The following is a 20,544-nucleotide window of genomic DNA, read 5'->3' on the forward strand; positions in this document are numbered from 1 at the left end:
TGGAGAGGAAGTCCTTAAATAGCGTTTCACATTCCAAATACAAACATTCAATTCCTACAGTTCTTAGTGGTCAGCTATACAGTGGCCATGCTTTCAGGAAGAGGTCACAAACAAGTTTAAGTGTTTGGATCACTCTAAAACCTTTTAGGCCTCCTGGACAATTAGGGGTTGCTTTGTTTGTTTTGTTTTTTAAAGAAAGAGACTGAAATGTCTCTTGACATCAAGGTTTTTTACCCTGTCATAACCCAGTGTTTTTCTGGAAAACTGTCATATCATCATTGGTATAGAAAATGCTGGTCCTATGAAACAAGTCTCTAGTACAGCACCCAATCCATGTGGTAAGGTCTATTCCAACTTCCAGAAGATTCCTTACTTCAGCAAGGTACCACTGTCATACCTGCAGAAGTCTGTCCACAGTGGACCACTTGGCAAGACTGGGACCTAAATTAAGTCAAGACATCACAAATTACCTGAACTAGAAGCCCGAATAAATATTGAAAACAAAACCTGAAGTATGTTGTAAAACAGTATCACTGAAGTGTTGCCTCTTGCATGGGTCACATTCTTTCCTTCTCAGTGCATTCAGATACCCAAAGGACCATTATATTCAGAAAAAGAGATCCTGGAAATACTGAAAGGTTCTGACATCAGAGAATTTAAACTAGCTGTGAATCCCATTGAGGAGGTATGACTCATCTCTGAGGTTTAAATTAGATTATCAACCAAGTGAAGCAGCACAGTAAATCCACAATAAAAGATGAATGCCTACAGGAAAATTATTTTTGCCCCTAGTGGCAGATGCTTGAACTTTAAAGGATCTGAGACTAAGCTCTTTGTCTAAGCCTTCCTGACAGAAAACAATTGAAATAATTTCTTTAGTTGGTCCAACTTTGCTCCATATGCCACATGGAAACAATATCTAAACCCTGTAAAAGAAAGTATATTGTCACTTCTAAACCAATTGAGGATCAAACAATTTACAGAAACCAAGACTTATTTTGCTGACAATTAAGCTCTATCACCAAGACTTGAGATTCAATGAAATTTGACAATTGTGAAGAAAGAGGCTTTTGTCTGAGTAAGTCCGAAGCACTTGGAAGAATCAACAGAAAATCAGAAGACTGAATTAGATCGAAGTATCAGAGCCTTTGAGGATAGTCTAGAATTCACTAATTAAAATGACTGCCTTCCTTGCTCTGTTTCCTCTCTGAATTGCTTTGGTATTACAGCAGAAAGGCATATAGCAAGAAGCAAATTTGGTCTAAGGAACAAGCGTTATACCCATCACACTTCCCTGTACACCAACAACACATTTTGTCTATCCTGCTGGTCAAGCTCCATTATGAAGAACCACCATCCCTTTAAAGACGAGATGAAAGACAAGTACAAGCTACTACTCTGCACCAAATCTAAGAGGTGTGAAGGGCCTTTCAAGCCTTTTTCTTCCATGCTGAAAGCCATCACATTTACTCTGTAGTTATTCAGATACAAGCCAAAGAAGTTTGCAAATTCTATTCTAGTCTAGTGCTGGAGGTTACTAGCTGTCATAATATTCTTGCATCGCATCCTCATGGAGTCAAAGAATGAATATATTATTCTGTTTTTCCAAGAACCATAACACTAACTTGTGCTCCTGCCCATTTAATAGAAAAATGCTTAAGATTTCAATTCAAAGCCCCTCCATACCTACATTACAATCAATAAAAAGTAGTCAATAAGCATGTGAACATCTCGCATCACATGACAAGTACAAACAGAGGCAGAGCACAAAGGTATGAACAAATTAAGCGGTGCTCACAGTGCTATATTTTAAACTGAAAACACCTCAGATCATTTCAGAAACTTGGGATTTTGCATTTCACAAAATGTTTGTGTATATTAGAAGTACATAATAATATCGCTCTATTGCATGGCTAAGATGGGAAAACAATTAATGAAATCCTATTTTTCCACAAGAATGTTTCAATTTTTTAAGCAAACACACACTTCTGGAAAGTGTCAGATTGGACATTTCTACTTGAACACTCAGCAGGTGAACAAAATCATCTGTATAAGCCCTCATAATCTTTGAGAAACACTTATTTCTGAACAATCACTTCTAAACACTGTTCCTTAAGCCTTTGGTAGCAGCTGAGCAACACTGGTTATTAAACTGAGGTGCAGCAGAGTTTATTTTTTCTTATCTCAATTTAAAAAAAAAATGTTGGGATTGTTTTTTCCATTTTTTCTTTTGGGGATTTTTGGGAGTTTAAATATAAGCAGCATTTGAATTCAATATTAAACCATATTTGTAGCTTAATTATGAAAAAAAGATCATTGTCACTACATATTTGGAATATTAAAAGTTGTCAGCTTTAGAAAAACCTCAAGGCACTTCTTCCTCTCAAATTTGGTTTTATTTTGAAAGCGTTCCTTAGATAAGATTTCTCAATATTAGAACAAGTCTAGTATAACAAGTTTTCTGTTGAAAGTGTTGGGGAAAAAATGTTCCCTCTATATTGTTAGGTCAATAGAAAAAAAGATGACATTTTTAAAGCCAAAACCTTCTATATTTCACCATTCCGGTGCTTTCAAGTTGCAGAGGTTTCTGCAGACATCTTTTGTCTGAAATGAGCATCAAATATTTTTTTTCTCCAGCAGTAATGGAATATTAGCTGACTAAAGGTAACTACTACCAACTCTTTAAACCATTTTACCATTTTTTAGTCAGGAAATACCAGAAATATTCTGGAAGGCTAGCAGTAATTGTTTACTTTTGGCCAGTTGTTGAGACTGGGGGGAGGGAGAATTCTTCTTCCAAGAAGAGACATGGGAATGAAGGAGGGGAGAAAGGAAAGAAGCATTATACTGACACCAGGCAAAGCATATGGGTTATACATACATATTTTTAAAAATAGATATATATTTTAAATAGATATATTTTATATACATATGCATATATATATATTAAAATTATGGTTCATTCCTCTCTCTTAAATTTAGTGATTAATTCAGAACACTGAAGATTTTAAGATAGCCATCCTTAAGCACACAGACAGCAGGGTACCCGGAACCCCCCCACTGTAGTGAGTAGAAAAGACAGTTCTTCTCCAGCAAGATTTAGAGCGAAAGCCTAACATTGGTGCTCTCAATAATGCCCTGGAAGAGCCTGCCTCTCTATCGCATACCTGGTAAACCTCGGCTAACGGTAACCTTTGTGAATACCCTTCTTTGCCTGGTCATTCCTCATTATCCCTCATCTTCAAACTGGAATCCTAAATAGCTAGAAAATAGAAGTAACCATGGATTTGAAGAAGTTCTATTATTTTATGCCAGGAAATTGTGTATTTTGCTCACTGAACCCTCAACCTCTATTACAGAAAGCATAATCTTACCAAAGATGTTGTTTGTACTTAATACTTAACAAAAACTTAACCAAATAAGCACCATATAGCAAATGTGATCTGAACAGGCATAGGAACCCCAGCACTTCAATTTGCTTCTAGTTTCTCCTTCTGCAAACTGAAAGAAAGTTAGGCTCCCATCTCATTAGGCAATGCACAGATTTGTTCATGTTTACAAGTCATAACAAAAATAGAAGTTTTTTCATTAAGTTGCTCAGCATTAAGGATAGATTCCCCTATTTCAGTGAGAGGAAAGAGAAAGCAAACACGAGTGAGAGACAGCAACAGTACTTCTGAAATTGTTCATTATCCTATGTAAAGACTGCTGTGTATAAAACATTCAACATTCTAAACCAAATCTCTATAAGTGAAGACAGACACTCACCACCTTCTCTCTAAAAACCAGCATGACAGATTATAAACATAAAATAAGTGCACTGGAAGAAGAGATGAGTGAGATAGTGTAAAGTTTATTTACAGCTTTAAATGTTCATATTAAAAAGGAGGGAAAAAACCCCAATGCTGAGCAAATGCCCCCAAGCATCTAATCACTTCTTATGTCCTAGAAAGGATGGGGCAAGAACAGTATTCCTGTATGAGAAATCACTTATGACATTTTAAAAACAGATGTAGAACTTTGTCTGAAAATTTAGACTGAACCATATCTATTTTGGGTTGTGAACATTCAAACTGATGAACATGAAATTATGCTGAGAAATGAATACATGCAGGGAGACAAAGGATCATGTATTCCCAATGAAGGGAAGCTTACCACAAAGCAGAGGGTTTTTTCTTGCCTACACACGAATTAGCAATATTCTGCACTGCATCATTTGCATATTAAACAGACAATAACTTCATTGAGAAAAAACAAGTTTACCACACATACAGAGAAATCTCATCACATCTGATAAAAAGAAAACTGAGGAAGCGAAGAGTTAGGACATCTATCTTCCATCCACTATACTTTACAACTGCCAGCAATAATGTCCATGTTCCAAATCTTCACCTTCCCAGTTTTCCACACACCTTGAGATTATAGTGCACTCTGTGCCTCAACACTCATACAGGCCAGTGAAGATTTATGCTTCAAAAAAGGCAGGACATATGCACAAGACAGCGTAAAGGGGTTGGGAAAGATGGAAGAGTATCATTCCCAGACACAGAAAGCAGAGGATAAATTCAGTGTGAAATTACACAGTGGGTGAAAACTGACAAGGTTTCCATACCGGTGGACAGAAAAACCATGAATTTATGAGGAGTTTAACTTTAAACTCTGAGTTTACAAATGTCATAAATGTTGGATAAGTAGCACATGATAAAAGCTCAAGTTTAAGGAGTATTAATGACCTTGATATTCTTTTTTTTTTAACTGGCAAATGAGGAAGGATGAGGGGATTCTACAACTAGAAGCCAAGCAGTTCATCAGTCATTCATGAGACTTCTATAACAGTGAAAAGTTCCACACGAGAACAAAACCACCTCCTTAGTATACCATGCACTTCTAATCTGAATCAAAGAGTTGAGAATTAAGACTTTGACACCTTTCTCCCATATACCCATCAGCTTGCTTCTCATGCTGGCTCTGTGAATACAGTTTCTTACCCAGCATTAGGTGAGTAACAGCTCAAGCAGCCTCAGCTTCTCCAGATGTTTCAGAAATCTCCTCACTCTACAACTCCCTGTTAGGTCTCACCACAACTAAATATTCTGATCAAGCTGAAATCAAAAGCTATGGCAACAAAATATGCAAATGAGATTCACCTAGGAAAATGTTCAACAAGAGCACCAATTTAAATGAACATTAAACAAACCTCTGTGAACCTGCAGTTTCCAGTTTCAAGCTACCTACCCTCCAGGTTGGTATTGCCACAAGCAGTAATTAATGTCCATGACATGCTACTATTCTAATTACAGGACTATTGTACAGTAACTAATAAAACAACAAAAAAAAATGTTCTTCATATGCTTGATGATATTTTAAACCACTTTGTAAAGCTCTCTTAATACTAGTAGCTTTCAACATATATAGTCATAATGCTGCCTCTTCCAAATATAATATTATTGTTCATAAAATGACATCAGAAATCAAAACCTGAAGGAGATCCTGCATGTGCATTCACCTGAATACATAACAAAAAGCCTCTGATAAAGCACCTACTGATTCTGACAGAAAAAAAGAACACCTGGAGCAGACAGGGTGGAATCAAAGAAGTAATGTCATCTTGTACTATTGACAAATAGCTTAGTAATTAACTCTATCAAGTTTGTATTTTTTAAACTGAACAGCACACTACAGTTGAGCTCAATTCAATACCTCTACTTCCCTAACTGTTGATTTCAGTCCTTTGCTTTTTATTCTGGATTGCCAGAACAGGCAGATTCACATACAACATCCATTCTTTTCTACAGTAAAATTTTAATTTTGGATTGAGAAGTGCCTTTTGTTTCCAAACACTCTCCAAGATCACCACAGGCACAAACTAATCTTCACTTGTTGCATAATCTGCAAGATGCTGGCAATCTGAAAAAAAAAAAAAACAAAAAAACCAAAAAACTACTAATTAATTCACCCAGATGCTGCAGTGCAGATTATGGAGGATCATCTGGGAGAAAGATTTCTGTGCAGTATAAAGCAGAACAGTGCTAATGAAATGAGTTTGCGCTGTGATAATATTAGGGTTTTTTTAATTTACAGCCATTCAGATTAGAAAAACCTGCCAAAACCAAAATGGTCTATTTTCTCTGCAACCACCACAGTGGTCTAACTATGTCTGTAAGAGGCATCAATGAAAGATTATGGCACAGGAAAGAGCCCAGAAGAGCCAAGAACCTGATGTGTAAGGCTTTCACCTGGGATGGGGGAGCCACATGTTCAAGGCCCACATTAAATCAGAGAAGATGACCTGAGCTGCCTTCTCCATGTTCCACATATGTGCTCTCACCACCTTGCTGTTCATTATTACTGCCCTACTCTTCCCCAAAATAATTCTTTTGGAAATGCTTCTGCCTTGTTCCAAGGTGGAATGAAAGTGGGGTATTGGTAGGTTTTTCCTCATTTCTCACCCAGAACAGGCATCCATGAACAGCAAAGAAGAGGTCCTATCCATGTGGTGCCTCCAATCCCCACTATCCACAACAGTCACAGCAGCATCCAGCAGTTTTTAAGCAGATTAAAAATAGCAAAAAAAAAGTATATATTTAGAATAGTTATTATCAAAACCAAAAACCTCCTCTGTCCTTCAGATTATCTCCAAAAGCTTATTTGCAGTTGCATCACCTCAGCAAGGCCCTCTTTTTAAGCCCCCTGCCGTTTTCTCATTGATATTATTGCAGTCTCTCCCTCTGTTTTCAAGTGTCTCCAACACACATTTCCTTCCTCCTTGACACAAATCTCATCAAAACAGTCTGCCATCTATGCAAGACTAAAACATAACTCTGTTTTTACTTCCTGGCTACACTTGCGGGAAAGATATGTCTCTGAACAGATTCTGTCCAGTCTTCTAAAGCCAATACTTCTAATTAGGTTTCTCTGTCTTGGTTGACTCCTCCGTGCCTCCTCTTTGCTCGGCTGAGGTGGGGCAAGAGCAGCTCTCTCTGGAGCTGCTTTAGCAAATGAAAAAAACCTAGACTTTGCAGTATCTGGGCAGGTCAGCATATGGCCAGAAATGAGTTTCGCAGCAGGCCGTTTTCCCCACCAGGGGATCTTAATATGAAGAAGATAGAAAATCTCTGTGAAGGGACGTGAAATCTTGTGCCAGGAAAGCAAGAGACTGCATTGGAAGTGGTTGTCAGTACAAGCTGCACACTATTTCCCTATCAAATAATGTCCCATCCCCTCCTACAGACAGCTTTTCCGTAAACCTTTAATTTTATCTCCCATATTAAGCATAAATGAGCACTGACTTGGTGAACTGAAAATGTAATGGGCTTGTCTCATCAGTTCATGGCCAAGTTTCATTCAATTATTATTGCAAAGAAAAATAGGATAGAGTTGAATTGAGTTATGCTAATAGATAATAAATGTAAACATAACTCCAAAATACTATTTACTAACTTTAAAGACTACTCCTATAGCAATCAGCTTTAAAAGGTTCCTGACAGAATCATAATGGTGATAAAACACATGGAAGCATAAGACTATTTAAACTCTTAACAAAAGCCATGATAATACTAACAGTAAATGAGCAACTCCCATAAAATATCATTTAATAATCACACCCTGATAAGGTCTAAAGTACATATCACCATTGTTATATGAAAAAACATTAAAGTGTTTTGTTGTTTTTGTTTTTCTTTTTTTTTTTTTAAACACATGTAGCAACCTAACAGGTTTTAATTACCACACCTACTTCAGTGACGAGCTGTTCCACTCAAACACCCAAACATAATATTTACAACATTGTGCGGTTGTTAAGGATCTTAGTGATTGATGGAACCTATTGTGTTGCCATCTTAATAACAACAAATGCAAGTGATTACCAACACTGAAGAGAGAATCTGTGTTTTTATTTTACAACAAAAGGCTGTCCTATAGGGACTTCTTTTCAACATAAACTAACAAACCTATGCACACGTGAACATGCCTTAGAGCTTGGCACAGAGAGTCAAAAACAAAGCCTCTGCAGCTTTAAGGACAACGTATTTTTTTGTATTAGCTTAAGAGAACATGAAAGCTGTCAAAAGAGCTGGTATAGTTTCTCACAACCCAGCAGAATTCATCTTGACCACAAGGAAATATCTAAAAACTGCATCAGAAAGATAGCATAGGTCTTGTTAGCAAAAAAAAAAAAAAAAAAAAAAAAAAGGCAATTGAGTCATTGAGTCAAATTGGAATACAATACATTTTCTGGCATTGCTACTGAATATTTATATCAATGATGAATGAGACTACAAACAAAATATTTTAACATGAAGCTTTGCCTTGTTAACTGCATGATATGCCAAAACACCACCTACTGTAAATCACAGGGTTTAAGACCAGTATTTCTTGTTTAAACATGCTACTTGTTCAGCAGAATCACTTGTGTGAACAAGCATTCATTAATGTACACTAACTAGAGCAGTTTCACTATCCTACTGATAAAGTATAATTTTACAACCTCATTATCAGCATTGTAATTTTCAGACTGCTGAAATATCATATTTGTTGCAAATATTACAGTTTAAATACTTTAACAACATTGTCCATTTGACACTTCTGTTGGATAAAATGCAGATAGGCACTTGCACACTGATGAACATGCTTTTAATCCTATAAAGAAACTTTCTCTGTCAAACTATAGGTGTTTCAACACTTGATTTATGAACACCATAATTAAAATCCTTATGCATTAAAGAAAAACAAACTCTTCATTATAACAACAGCGTGCTTTCACATTCTTATCTTGTAACATTTGGAGTTTGCTTTTACGTGCTATTATTAGCTATCAGTTCACCATGTCATTTCTGTCTGACAAAAGAGAAGAATATTTCTCCCTACAGTCTGGTCACATCTCAAAGTCTAGGTAACCACCCAAAGGGATCAATGTTTATTTAATGGTTCCACAAAGTAGTTGTAGGGAAAAAAAAAAATCTACTAATTTAACAGGTAGAGGACAAACATCACACAATTCAGTGCTTTCTGTTTCTAGGAAGGCCAGAAATGCTGTATCATCTACCAAAATATTTCTCCTCTTTCTATGAATTGTCAGAACCAAGTTTGGACAGATACAATTTAAAAAAAAAAAAAAAAAAAAAAAAAAAAAAAAGAGAGAGAAAAAAGCGCTAAATTTTCATATGCATTTTTGTAGTGGTTCTGGTTCAATCTGAATTTTAGACAGATCCCTGGAGGGGGAAGAGATTCCTATTTTATCTGTACAAATTCATGCATATCATTCATCCATTCTTAGAGCATCCATCAGCACAGCAGCAGCAAGTTTCAGTTTCCTAAACTCAATGCAATTCAAAATTGCACACAATCTCCACTAAAACTACCATTAGTGAAAGTGATGCAGTTACACATTAGCATCATTTCTCTAAAGAAATCTCTCTCCCCAAATCCCAGAAAAGAACAATTCATTTACAAGCTAAGCAAGTAATCTTGACTCAAATCCTGAAGCTTGTCAAAACTAGGATTTCCTAAACTATCAATAAGAAACTAATTTCAAAAGAGGGAACTCCCAATTCAAGTAACTGATGTTGAAGTCCTGGTCCCTTTTACCTAGCTTTCTATCAAATTTGTTTTGAAATGTTACAAACATCTTGAAAAATAAATTAAAAGGAGTAACGGCTTAAGAAGGTCTCCTTGACAGGAGCAAAGCATCACACTCTATAAGGCTATCTGACTTTTAGCCACTAACTACAAAGCCAACGAAGTCCCTGAACTTAGTATTACATGAAGCTGAAAAGCTTACCATGTAAAAGATTAAGAGAAAATATTATACTTGCAAATAATGAGGACAACTGAACGGAACCACATTACTGTTGCTCAGTAGAGAGGCTGAAAATTCTCTCCTTGAATATCATCTCTAAAACATAACAGATAAATTTTGTTATCCTTCTAAGAAGCTGTTGTAATGCTAGACTGGGATAAAACAGATCATGCTGCCCTCTTGTGCTAGACATGCACAGCAATCAACCCCTTTATTCCTGCAAGTGACACATGAAGAGGAATATATAAAGCATTCACTATGAAGTAGAAAACATCCATGCTTTCCTCCTTACAGATACCTTGACATGCATGCAATTCCCTTACTGTGATATGGATAGAAGACCAAAGGAAGTTTTGAGAGAGCCAAACTCTACACTCCAAAAAATAAACAAGTTTCATCAACACAGACAAGTCAGATGGGATAAAGCCCAAAATACAACCACTTAACCTCTAACTTTCCATCAAGTTTTCACTACAGCTGTTTAAGTGATGCTGTATAGGTATCTGTTAATAAATCTGAATTTCAGTCATAAATATCTGATCATTTTTTTCTGAATGCTGGATAACACAATAAACTTTAGCCACTTAGGATTAGCAAATCAACAGGGTTAGGTTAAGTGCTTAAGAAAGAAACAGACAGTCATTTATTAAGTTTCTTCCAATGCAAAACATACTTATAGCAGCAGTGGCTATCTATCTTTAGATCTATGCCAAATCACAGAAAGGTGAAATCTGTGTACATACAAATATTTTTGGGTGGGAAGGGAGAAATGAGAGGGGTCCTCATATTCCTCTTCTGTCTCTGCTATATATCCAGGTTCAAAAAATACATTCAAATTCTTCTGTCATCTGGGTAAGATGCTGGTTACTATTCCCTTTACAACCTTCCCCTCCCTATATATTGCTAATGCAATATGTAAAGGGCGATCCTGGGCTCATGCCTAAAGTGATTCACAAAGCATAATTTTTGTAGAAATAAGTCATCTCATTTATTCACCACAACTGATTGGATCTACACTGTTGGGAGCTGACAGACATGTCATGATTCACCACATATTTCCATTTCCTAATGTCGACTCCCTGATGCTGCTCATTAGTCTGTTTCCCCAATAAGAACTATCAGGAGCTTGGGATGGCTATTTTTCAAGTTTCCTTTCTTTGGAACATGGATCGCCATGTGTTCAAAATACTGACCGTGGTATTTTTTATTTGCTGATTATTTTTGGATAAATAAAAGGGCAAAAGTCAGTCAGCAATTGCTTTCGCTAATGTCTTAGAGATCTCACACAAATACTGAGAACATGCTGGATGCTTAAATGACAGATCTGACACTGGAATATCAGCTTTTCTAATATGGGATATGATATGTAATAGTTTGGCTTGGCTATTACAATCACAACTGTAGAAAAAGGAGCCTTTAATAATTTAATTTTCTTTTTAGTATGTCTTTCATAGTGAGGCATATTAAAAAAAGAAAGGTAAAAAAGAAAAAAAAGACTTCTGCTTAAACAAATCTCATCCCAATGCAAAAAAATAGCATCTGAAGTCCTAAAAGATGAATACACAGTAAAAAAAAAAAAAAAAAAAAAACAAAAAAAAACCCACAAACATAAATCAGACAATGACACATAGACATTAAAAACAGAATTTTAGAACTGCTACATGCTGCAGTTCTGAACAAGAGCATCATCTCACATATCATCTTTTCCCTTTTCTTTTTCCTTTTTCAAAAGATGTGCAGATCAAAACAGCAGTACCTTTGCATGCTGCCATGACCAAAAGCAAGATGAAGGGAAAGAAATACATGCACACTAAAGTTAATCTTCTATTATAAAATATCTGCTGATAAACAGAAACACACATCTGTGAGTCACGACAGTGTGTGAATACCAGCGATAGGCAGGTTTTATGAATGTCACTTTTACAAAGCACTGCTAATTTGAGCTTCACAGTATGTTACAAAGCAAATTGTTATTTATTACTCTACATTGCCCCTGATGTTTACTCTGTAGTTCTTAGTTTGTTATGATGAGCCAGGTTTATGGGCATTCTTACGAGATGATTATGTATTCCCTCAAAAATACAGTTACTGCATATGCTGTGCACACACACACAGGGGAAAAAAAAAAATAAAAAAAGAAAGAGTGCAAGCAAGCGAAGAGGAAAATCCCTGCCTATCTGACAACAAACCCCATCAGTATTATGATTTCTTCTGATGTATGTGCTCTCACTAGCTCTCCACTAACCTGTCTCCTGAGCTTATGGCTTCACTTCTAACCCCGTGCAGTGGCCTTGAATTTACACTACCACAGACTCACAGTACAAATAGACTAACACAGCCTTAAACTTCTGCAGTTGTAGATTTAATTTTTTTTAAAGGGGAAACCGCTTATCTTTCATTCATCATATTATGGACATGAACCCACTAACCTTTTATCCACATGAGTACTTTTTTCCTGAAAATATTACTAACTTCTCTGAAACAATAAAGCCATCCCTATATACCCTTACAATCATAATTGGCTTCTGAAACTATGAGAACAAGCCTAGATTCCTTTTCAAGGGAGAGAAGACCATCAGGTTTCTCTTTTCTCATGGAAGACTGGCTAATAAATCAGTACCACCCGCTACTTCTTCACTCTCTTCACTCCGCTCCAGCTTCTCTCTTTTTTTTTTTTTTTTTTTTAAGAGCTTAAGGGTCTGGATTTCAGTTCTAAATAGCATACTTCACACTTTTGTGTATTCTGGAAGGACAATAAGCTACACAGTTTCTCAAAACGGTGATTTATCACACATAGTTGAAATTATTTCTTAAAAGGGAAAATAATTGTTTGGGCTAAGCTTTCAAATAAAAGCACAAGACAGGCATCCCCACAAAATGCATTCATATACATTCAGCATATGAAAGACACCCCTGTGTAACTGAATCAGAACAACAATGCAAGTAGTAGGTCAATGTACAACACCAAAGCCAAAGGTAATTCATTTTTCTGTAGACTGCATTCAAAGAGAGTAAGACCAACATCAATAAGCAGTGAACATTCTGACCTTTAAATTTAAAAAGACCACATTGTTAAATTTAAAGATTTTAAGTAAAAGAAGCAAAAATTCCCCCAAAATGTGCAAAAATACTGTAAATTTGCAACTGCCCAGAAATATGATAGTTAACATAATCAATGAGGTACATCAAATGTTAAGGGGCTTTCTATTACTAAACTTACCTATAGGATTTCTGTCAAAAAACAAGACAGGAGCTTTCAAAATGGATTGAAACATTTTGTTGTGCAAAGTCTGACCAGAATTAACAAGAACTTGAAACACCAGAAGACTTCTTATTATGCCAAACAGTATTGTAGCCACCGTTAAACCTGAAATTAAAAAAAAAAAAACACGGACAGAGCATGCATACAGATACGGACCTTTCACAAGGAAAAGAATTCAAAAATAAAACTGAACTAAAAGCAAATTTTGTTGACTTCTGTATATAGCAAGAATCCAACTTTAAGCCTAGGGACTCAGACTGAGCGTAGAAGATAGATACCTTAAATTTGTCACTGGGTTCAGTTACTATCATATCACTGATTTAAACAACTTCTCTTTTTTGGTTTGAAAGAATTGGTACTTTATAGAAATGTAGGAAATGTCTGTTAACCCATGAAATAAATCTGTATTAAAACCTTTTGCATAACAGCTTTGCTAAGAAATTCATTTCACAGTGCTGTGTATAATTGTGGCTCGCAGAGGTCAACTGTGAAGATTCAACATTTGCCAGCAGGTATTAACCAAGTAATATATACATGGCTATTTAGAGACAACCTTGAGTTATTCTCAATCAGCCCAAACCACTCATGCCATTCTTCCCCTTGTAAACCACAACAAATCATTTAAATTATGTGTATTTCTTTAACACAGTATAAGGTGCATCCCTTATGCCATGTGAAATAGGGCCCTTCTAGGGAATTGGTCTGCAGATTGTTTGTCTTTCTTCTGGGCACATCTCCACTTGCAAGACAGGGGTGCTACAGGGCAAAAGATGGAAACAAAGACAGATGAGATTGCTACTGCTCTGTTTGCTGTGTGTAATCTCCAGTGTGGCTGCCCAAATTCCTAGTCAATGAAGGTGAACAGTGAAGGCGTTAACCCTACATTTGGCAGTGCTTCCAGGCTCCAGGTAATCAGCTGCAGAAACTAAGCACAGCTACCACAAGCCCAGATGCTCAGGCCTTGAGGACACCCTTAAGTTAGATCCTAATTATCAGCATAAAACACTGCCTATTCTAAGGGCAGGTTAAAACTGGATGCAATTCAGGTACAGCTACGGTAACAGTTGAAAATAGTGAGGTTTTAAATTGTATGATGTGGTTAAGTCAGTAAGTTATTCCATCCTGCCTACTGTTGTATCCTCCCAGGATGCAAGGAAAGGCATCACTATTTCATTTGTCTGCTTGCAGTTTATTGCCCGTGTTCCACGTGGTGCTGTTTTTAAGAAAAAAAGCATGTGGCTGGCTTTAGAGCTTGTTTGCCTTGTCCTCATGGCTGTATTCTGGGTCAGGTAAAAGAAAACAACTTTTCCAAGAGTACCCAGACAGGAAAGTGGGTCATGCAAAACGGGAGCAGAAGAGACACTACGCAGAAGGCTGTGGCAGAGCCCACGCCTAACAGCAGTCTGTGAGGGAGCACGTCCTGGGAACCCCACATTTCTGAACAAATTCACTCAGGCTTGGGAGGCACTGGAAGCTGATGGCAAGACCGTCACCAAACAAATCACATGAAAAGACCTAGTGGCTGGGGAGAAGGGGGAGGAATAGGACTTACTTTCAAGTCCTTCATCCAGTCTGTCTCACATTGAAGGTTTTTGCTTTCCCTGTTTATAAGCTTACCACCTCAGTATGAGGGAGACAAGGACTCTGCACACTCACTTTATAGAAAAGGTGTGGAACCACTACCTCAGTTCTGGCCAACAGGGTTTGCAATTAACAGAAATTTTGCCTTCTAAATCTTTGTCTCATAGAAACAACAAGCACTATGAAGGAACTACCTTGCTGATTTTTTTTTTCTTTTTCCACGCATTGAGATTCAGAAATAAAAATGTTAAATTATTTTATACAGATTCAGAGGTTGTACAAAAAAGTAAGTTAGATTATTATGTACTTCATATGAATTGTACTATCTTTTTATAACTTTTTCAACTTCACTTACAATATTGTGTAGGTAAGTCAGTGCTGTCTGTTCAACTATTGCAAATATCTCATTCAGGCATCTCAACATTTCAATATACAGGCAACCTTTGCTGTTCTGTTATCAAAATTTGCCTTAAAGGATAAAATTTTCTGTAATGTGGTTTAGGTCATATGGTCAGAGAAAGACAAGATTGCCACATTTAACCATACTGTGCAGTCCACTGCAATGGTTCATGAAATAAGACATTACACAGAGAAAATAAGAGCCAAGTTTATCTGCCACCTGAATTGTTGCTTCCCAGGCCAAGAACAATGTTTTCTGTCAAGCACTTAGATCACGTGCATTCTCAAAAAAATCCAAACAAAAAACCCCTCACCTATCCTCTCACCCTTGAGATACTTCTGAATACATTCAATGCATATTCTTCTGGTATTCCACCTCTTTCTCAGACCTATCATTTACATCTCCAAGAAATTACCATGCCATACAAAACTGTTCACTGCTAGAAGTGCTAAATAGCAGACTCTGAGAGCATATTTCTACACATGATTTTTCTATGCCAATTTTTACTACATTTCAGAGCAGTATTTCAAGATGTTTGGATGCCTGAATACAAGGACCAATGCCCTTTTCTGGACAGAAGCATATGGCTGAATAGAAGCATAAGGCTACCTATTGAAATATATTGAAATGTTTTTTAACATCATGCTTTGCATACCCATCTAGAATGCTTTTTAAGAACTGGTTCTTTTGATATGGCACTTCAGAAGGAATGTAGCCATGCCAGATTTTAGAACAGCACAGAATGAAGATCCATTTCTAATCCCTCTTGCCCGTCCACATAATGACTGAAGATTTAGCTCAATGACCTATAGTATAGACAACCACCACCTTACGGTGACTGACTTTTTGAACAGTCAATTCCTAGTTTACTTTCCAAAATCCAGGCAAAGCAAATTAAGAGCCTGCATTCAACCTATTTCTTCTGTTAGATTTTTAAATATTATTTATTGCAATTAATTTAGTTAGGAAGCAAGACTCAGGCTCCTAATCTGTTAAAACATTATTCAGTTACTGCTGGAAGTCGTATTTCCCCACACTGCCATTGCTTCGCACCTCTCAAAACTGTTTATTATGATAGGTCAGATAATGAACAGTTCTTTAGACACACGCACATGCCTGTGTAATTACCTGCGTAAATTCCCAAATAAAAGTTAAGGTCTAGATGTTCCGTCTCATTTGTTCCATTATTTCCATTTCTTAAGACATTCAACTTTTCTTGATGATTTGCCCTGTGGAAATGCATACAGAAGATAACAATCATCAAATCACATTCTGCAAATATTCATGAGTACGTTTAACTGTTTCTAGATTCAACTCTGTTGAAATCTTTAGTTCAAAAGATCCCATGTACTGATGTGGTCATGCATCACAATCACACCATGTGTAGAAGTAATCACAGGCTACATTTCAGCATAAAGTTTAATTTTTTTTTCCCCACACAAAATGAGTGGAGATAAAAAAAAAAGATCAAGCATATTCTCCCCCTCTACTCCACTCTCATGAGACCCCACCTGGAGTGCTGTGTCCAGCTCTGAGGCCCCTCACATAATAAGGACATGGACCTGCTCAAGTAGATCCAGAGGAGGCCACAAAGATGATCAGGGTGCTGGAGCATCTCCCCTGTTTGGACAGGCTGAGGGAGTTGGGGTTGTTGAGCCCTGAGAAGAGAAGGCTCCAGGGTGACTTTATAGCAGCCTTCCAGTGCTTAAAGGGGGCTACAGGGAAGGTGGGGAGGGACTCTGTGTCAGGGGGTGTAGTGATAGGAGAAGAGGTAATGGTTTTAAACTGAAAGTGGGTAGATTTAGATTAGCTCTAAGGAAGATATTCTTTACTATGAGGACAGTGAGACACTGGCACAGGGTGCCCAGAGCAGCTGTGGCTGCCCCCTCCCTGGAAGGGTTCCAGGCCAGGTTGGACGGGGCTGGGAGCAACCTGGGCTGGGGGAAGGGGGCCCTGCCCCTGGCAGGGAGGGTAGAACTGGATGGTCTTTAAGGTCCCTTACAACCCAAACCATTATATGATATTATTCTATGATATTCTGAAGTTTCTTAGAACAAGTTTCCACCACCACCTATACAACAATTATTTCTGTAAGAGAAACTGCACTTAACCGAAAAGGCAGAAATGACTGACCAGTTCTCATCATCAACTTACCAGTAAGAAAACCACCAGTCCTGAAGCACATATGCCACCTTGAGTAAAAGAGGCAAATGCAAGAATCATCTTACAAAATTAAAAAAAAAAAAAAATTAGAAAATTAAATTTCCTTGCTATTCTTTCATGTTCTCTGGGAAAACATCACATATTCAGGAAAGTATGCCATCCAGTCTTTCAAGACCAGCAGCAATTTGCAAAGCACATTAGAAGGTGCATAAGAACTGTCTACAAAGAAAGTTACCTTAAATTACCTTACATGATAGCAAACTAAAGGAAAGCAATACACTTAGGCAAACAAAATATAGTAGCTCTTCCTAATGTATGTTAATTGCACATTAAAGAACTCATTTTTTCAGTTCCTAAATTTGCTACTAGAGATATTCCAAAATGCTTTTTGATTAACAAACTTTCTGATGTTACCAGTCCAGAAATTTGTGTTTACAGGAGATAATTACCAAAAAACAGGGTTGAAGGAGGATGAGAGAAGCGAGGGAGAGAAAAACTCCTACTACCACCTTCCTTCTGTGCCAAGAGGTGCCTACAAACTTGTAGCAGGGTTATTTATCTCAAAATACACCTCTGTTCACGTGAATTTAGAGTTCTGGGCGGTCCAATGCAGAGATTTGATCTTGCTCAGCTATCTTTCCAACAGATTCAATTCAAGAACAAGAAAAAAAGGAAGAAACATGTCTAAATATATAGACTATTTTTTACAGCCAAGACCAATCATTTCCACAAAATGAATTTAAGCTTTCTCTGCTGGAAACAGAGAAAAATGCAATAAGCTATCTTCACGCAGCTTGCTCAGCTCACCACTTCTTTCAGTAAGTTTCAAAATAATTTTCCATGTTTAAAAATTCTTCTACATACCTGCTACAGTCTGCATTACACATAAGATTTGCTTATCCTCTTCCGCATTTTCTTATTCCACTAAAGAGTGATCCTCCTTCTAGCCCTTCTCATAACCTGCACTTACTGGCAGGAGAGCTTTTCTTTTAACACTTCTGTCAGACTCTGTCCTCCCATACCCAGTAAATCTCTTTACACTCTCCTCAACTGGAAACATGACTGTTCAGGTTTGTTAAACACTACTGCATACACCTTATTATTTTGTTCTCTATCTCCAAAAATTAGTCTGGCTTATAATTTCCATGCCATGCTGCCAGTAAAATAATTACTTTATTGAAGTATTAAAATTGTTGAAATAAGTATCAGTTTAAGACCTCTCAATGCTGTACCAAATTTCCATGATGATATATAAAATTTGATCACATATACTACAAAATTATTAAACACCAGCATGTTCCCAAACATGTTAGATGAAGCATCACAGTAACAAGCATACACTATGTTAAAAAAGAAAAAAAGGCACACCAAAAATACATTCAGCAGTATTTGTGGCTCCCAACAACTTACCTGTGCCAAAATGTTGAATACTAAAAGTATAAAAATCACAAAGTAGTTTGCTCCTGCAGTGAAATATTTTCTGTAAACCTTAAAGTTTATTTTTCCCTCAGAGCGACTCTCCTCTGGCACTGCAGCCAGTGCATTTTCGACCTAAAAAAAAAAAAAAAGGCAGAATAAAAAAAAAATCAACCTTGCAGTTACAGATTCAGACTAAGTCACTTGAAAGTCATGGTTCAGAATTAGCAAACAATTAAATAAGGAGATAAAGTGATTACACATATAAAAACTTTAATTATCAGAACTATAGCTTTGACCAAAAAAAAAATTAGTCTTAGTGCAGTAATACTGAAAAATCTACTCTGCAGAATGACACTGTGAGGATTTTATTTTGCATGGCATCACAGACTGTAACACTATTTCATTTACAGCCACAAATATTTACTCCAGTAAACCAGTTTTTTCTTCTCCTGTATACTACCTTCAGTCATAATAGCTCTGGAAACTAAGGCCTTAACTTGGGAAAGATTCTGTTTTCAGAATGCAAGTGTGTGTAACCTTTCCTTTTCAAAAAAGTATTTAAAGCAAATAATATTCTGCACGTATGCACTGAAAATCAATCAACACATGCCCAGAGTAACAATTTACCCATAAAGTTCTAATCATCTCCTTGTAAGTAGCAACAAAGCACCTGTTAATAGGAAAAGCAAGTAAAATGACAAATGAGAAATCATGTTAAGCAAACAATGACTGTGGGACACAAAGACAGAAAAGGAAAAAAATGAGACAGGCATAAAGAAGGTAAAAGCACTACTCAAGTTAACAGAATTCTGTGGGGTTTTTGTGTTTTTTTGTGTTTTTTTGTTTGTTTGTTTGTTTTTTGTTTTGGGGTTTTTTTTAACTGTATATGTGATAGAAGAACTACTGCCAGTTCAGTGGACACACAACACAATGTTGTTGTCAGCAGACATGGCTGTACAAGAACAGTAGGACAAAAGACCTGACTCAGATGCGAAAGGCAAAATCCCACCTATTCGACCATAGAAGAGAAGCCTCTCTTGGTTTTTTGTTTCTCCAGGCTCATCCCCCACCTTCTACCCCCATCCAACAGCTATAATGCTGCTAAAACATTTGGCACTCTTTTGTGGATTTAATAGTGGAGTTGCTGCTGAGATGTTAATAATATCAGATAAGTCTACTGCTTTTGGGCATAAAACCATTCCTCCAAAAAGGTATGAAAAAGTCTGTAGCATACTTTGTTTTTTTTAATCTCACTGCTTTTCATTATAGAAAAGAAAAAGAAATAATATATACCCATAGCATAATGGTGACAATCATCAGGGACATGCCAAGATTACTTGTCCCATTTGTTCCATGGATACAGTGCTAGGACAAGCCCGGCAGTGTTACAGGGCTCCTGCACTGTTTTGCTCCAGCAGAAAGCCACCTCTGTTACAGAAACCTTACAGCTACTTTTGCACAGTGTAGACCAAGAGATAACAAGGCACCTGGAAGTCAAGTTGGTACCATACAAAGCGCTCTGTTTTCACCAACAGAAGGGTTGGGGAGAGCAATGCAGTGGTGTCCCAAGGTTACCTCCTCAGGGCCAGCTCAAGATCATGCGGGTACGCTGACGCCAGCCATGCAAACGTGGACTTTGTCTAAAGCCACTGCTTCCACATTTCACAGAGCTCGGGATTTCAGGGAAGGTGTTCATTTGAGCTCAGCACCACACAAACAGACAGAACACGCCCAATACAGTGGTACTGGCCTTTTAAAGCACCACTGTCAGAGGACAGGATGAAGGAAGCACAGTGGGATGTCTCTGGACACCTATAGGAATGCTTCCTGCACCCAGCAGAGCTGAAGCTGAACAGGAACAAACTCACTCTGCTGGGTTTGACCAGAACAGGGCAGAGCTGTGGGGTGCCTGCCCTCTGCAGC

At 37.3% G+C, this 20,544-nt stretch overlaps 1 protein-coding gene across 2 annotated transcripts in view; it reads right to left on the reverse strand.

Moving 5' to 3' along the window:
- ABCC4 (ATP binding cassette subfamily C member 4) overlaps positions 1 to 20,544 on the reverse strand; it is a 154,108-nt gene that overhangs the window by 81,823 nt on the left and 51,741 nt on the right. For both annotated transcript variants that reach the window (XM_032996986.2, XM_042805883.1), the window contains exons 16-19: positions 18,613 to 18,753; positions 17,194 to 17,231; positions 16,168 to 16,268; positions 13,017 to 13,163 (exon numbers count right to left, since the gene is read on the reverse strand). In XM_032996986.2, coding sequence (XP_032852877.2) covers positions 13,017 to 13,163; positions 16,168 to 16,268; positions 17,194 to 17,231; positions 18,613 to 18,753 — 427 coding nt within the window. The remainder of the gene's footprint in view (positions 1 to 13,016; positions 13,164 to 16,167; positions 16,269 to 17,193; positions 17,232 to 18,612; positions 18,754 to 20,544) is intronic.

This window comes from Tyto alba, unplaced genomic scaffold, assembly GCF_018691265.1.
Source record: "Tyto alba isolate M040663 unplaced genomic scaffold, T.alba_DEE_v4.0 Super-Scaffold_45, whole genome shotgun sequence".
Taxonomy (NCBI): domain Eukaryota; kingdom Metazoa; phylum Chordata; class Aves; order Strigiformes; family Tytonidae; genus Tyto; species Tyto alba.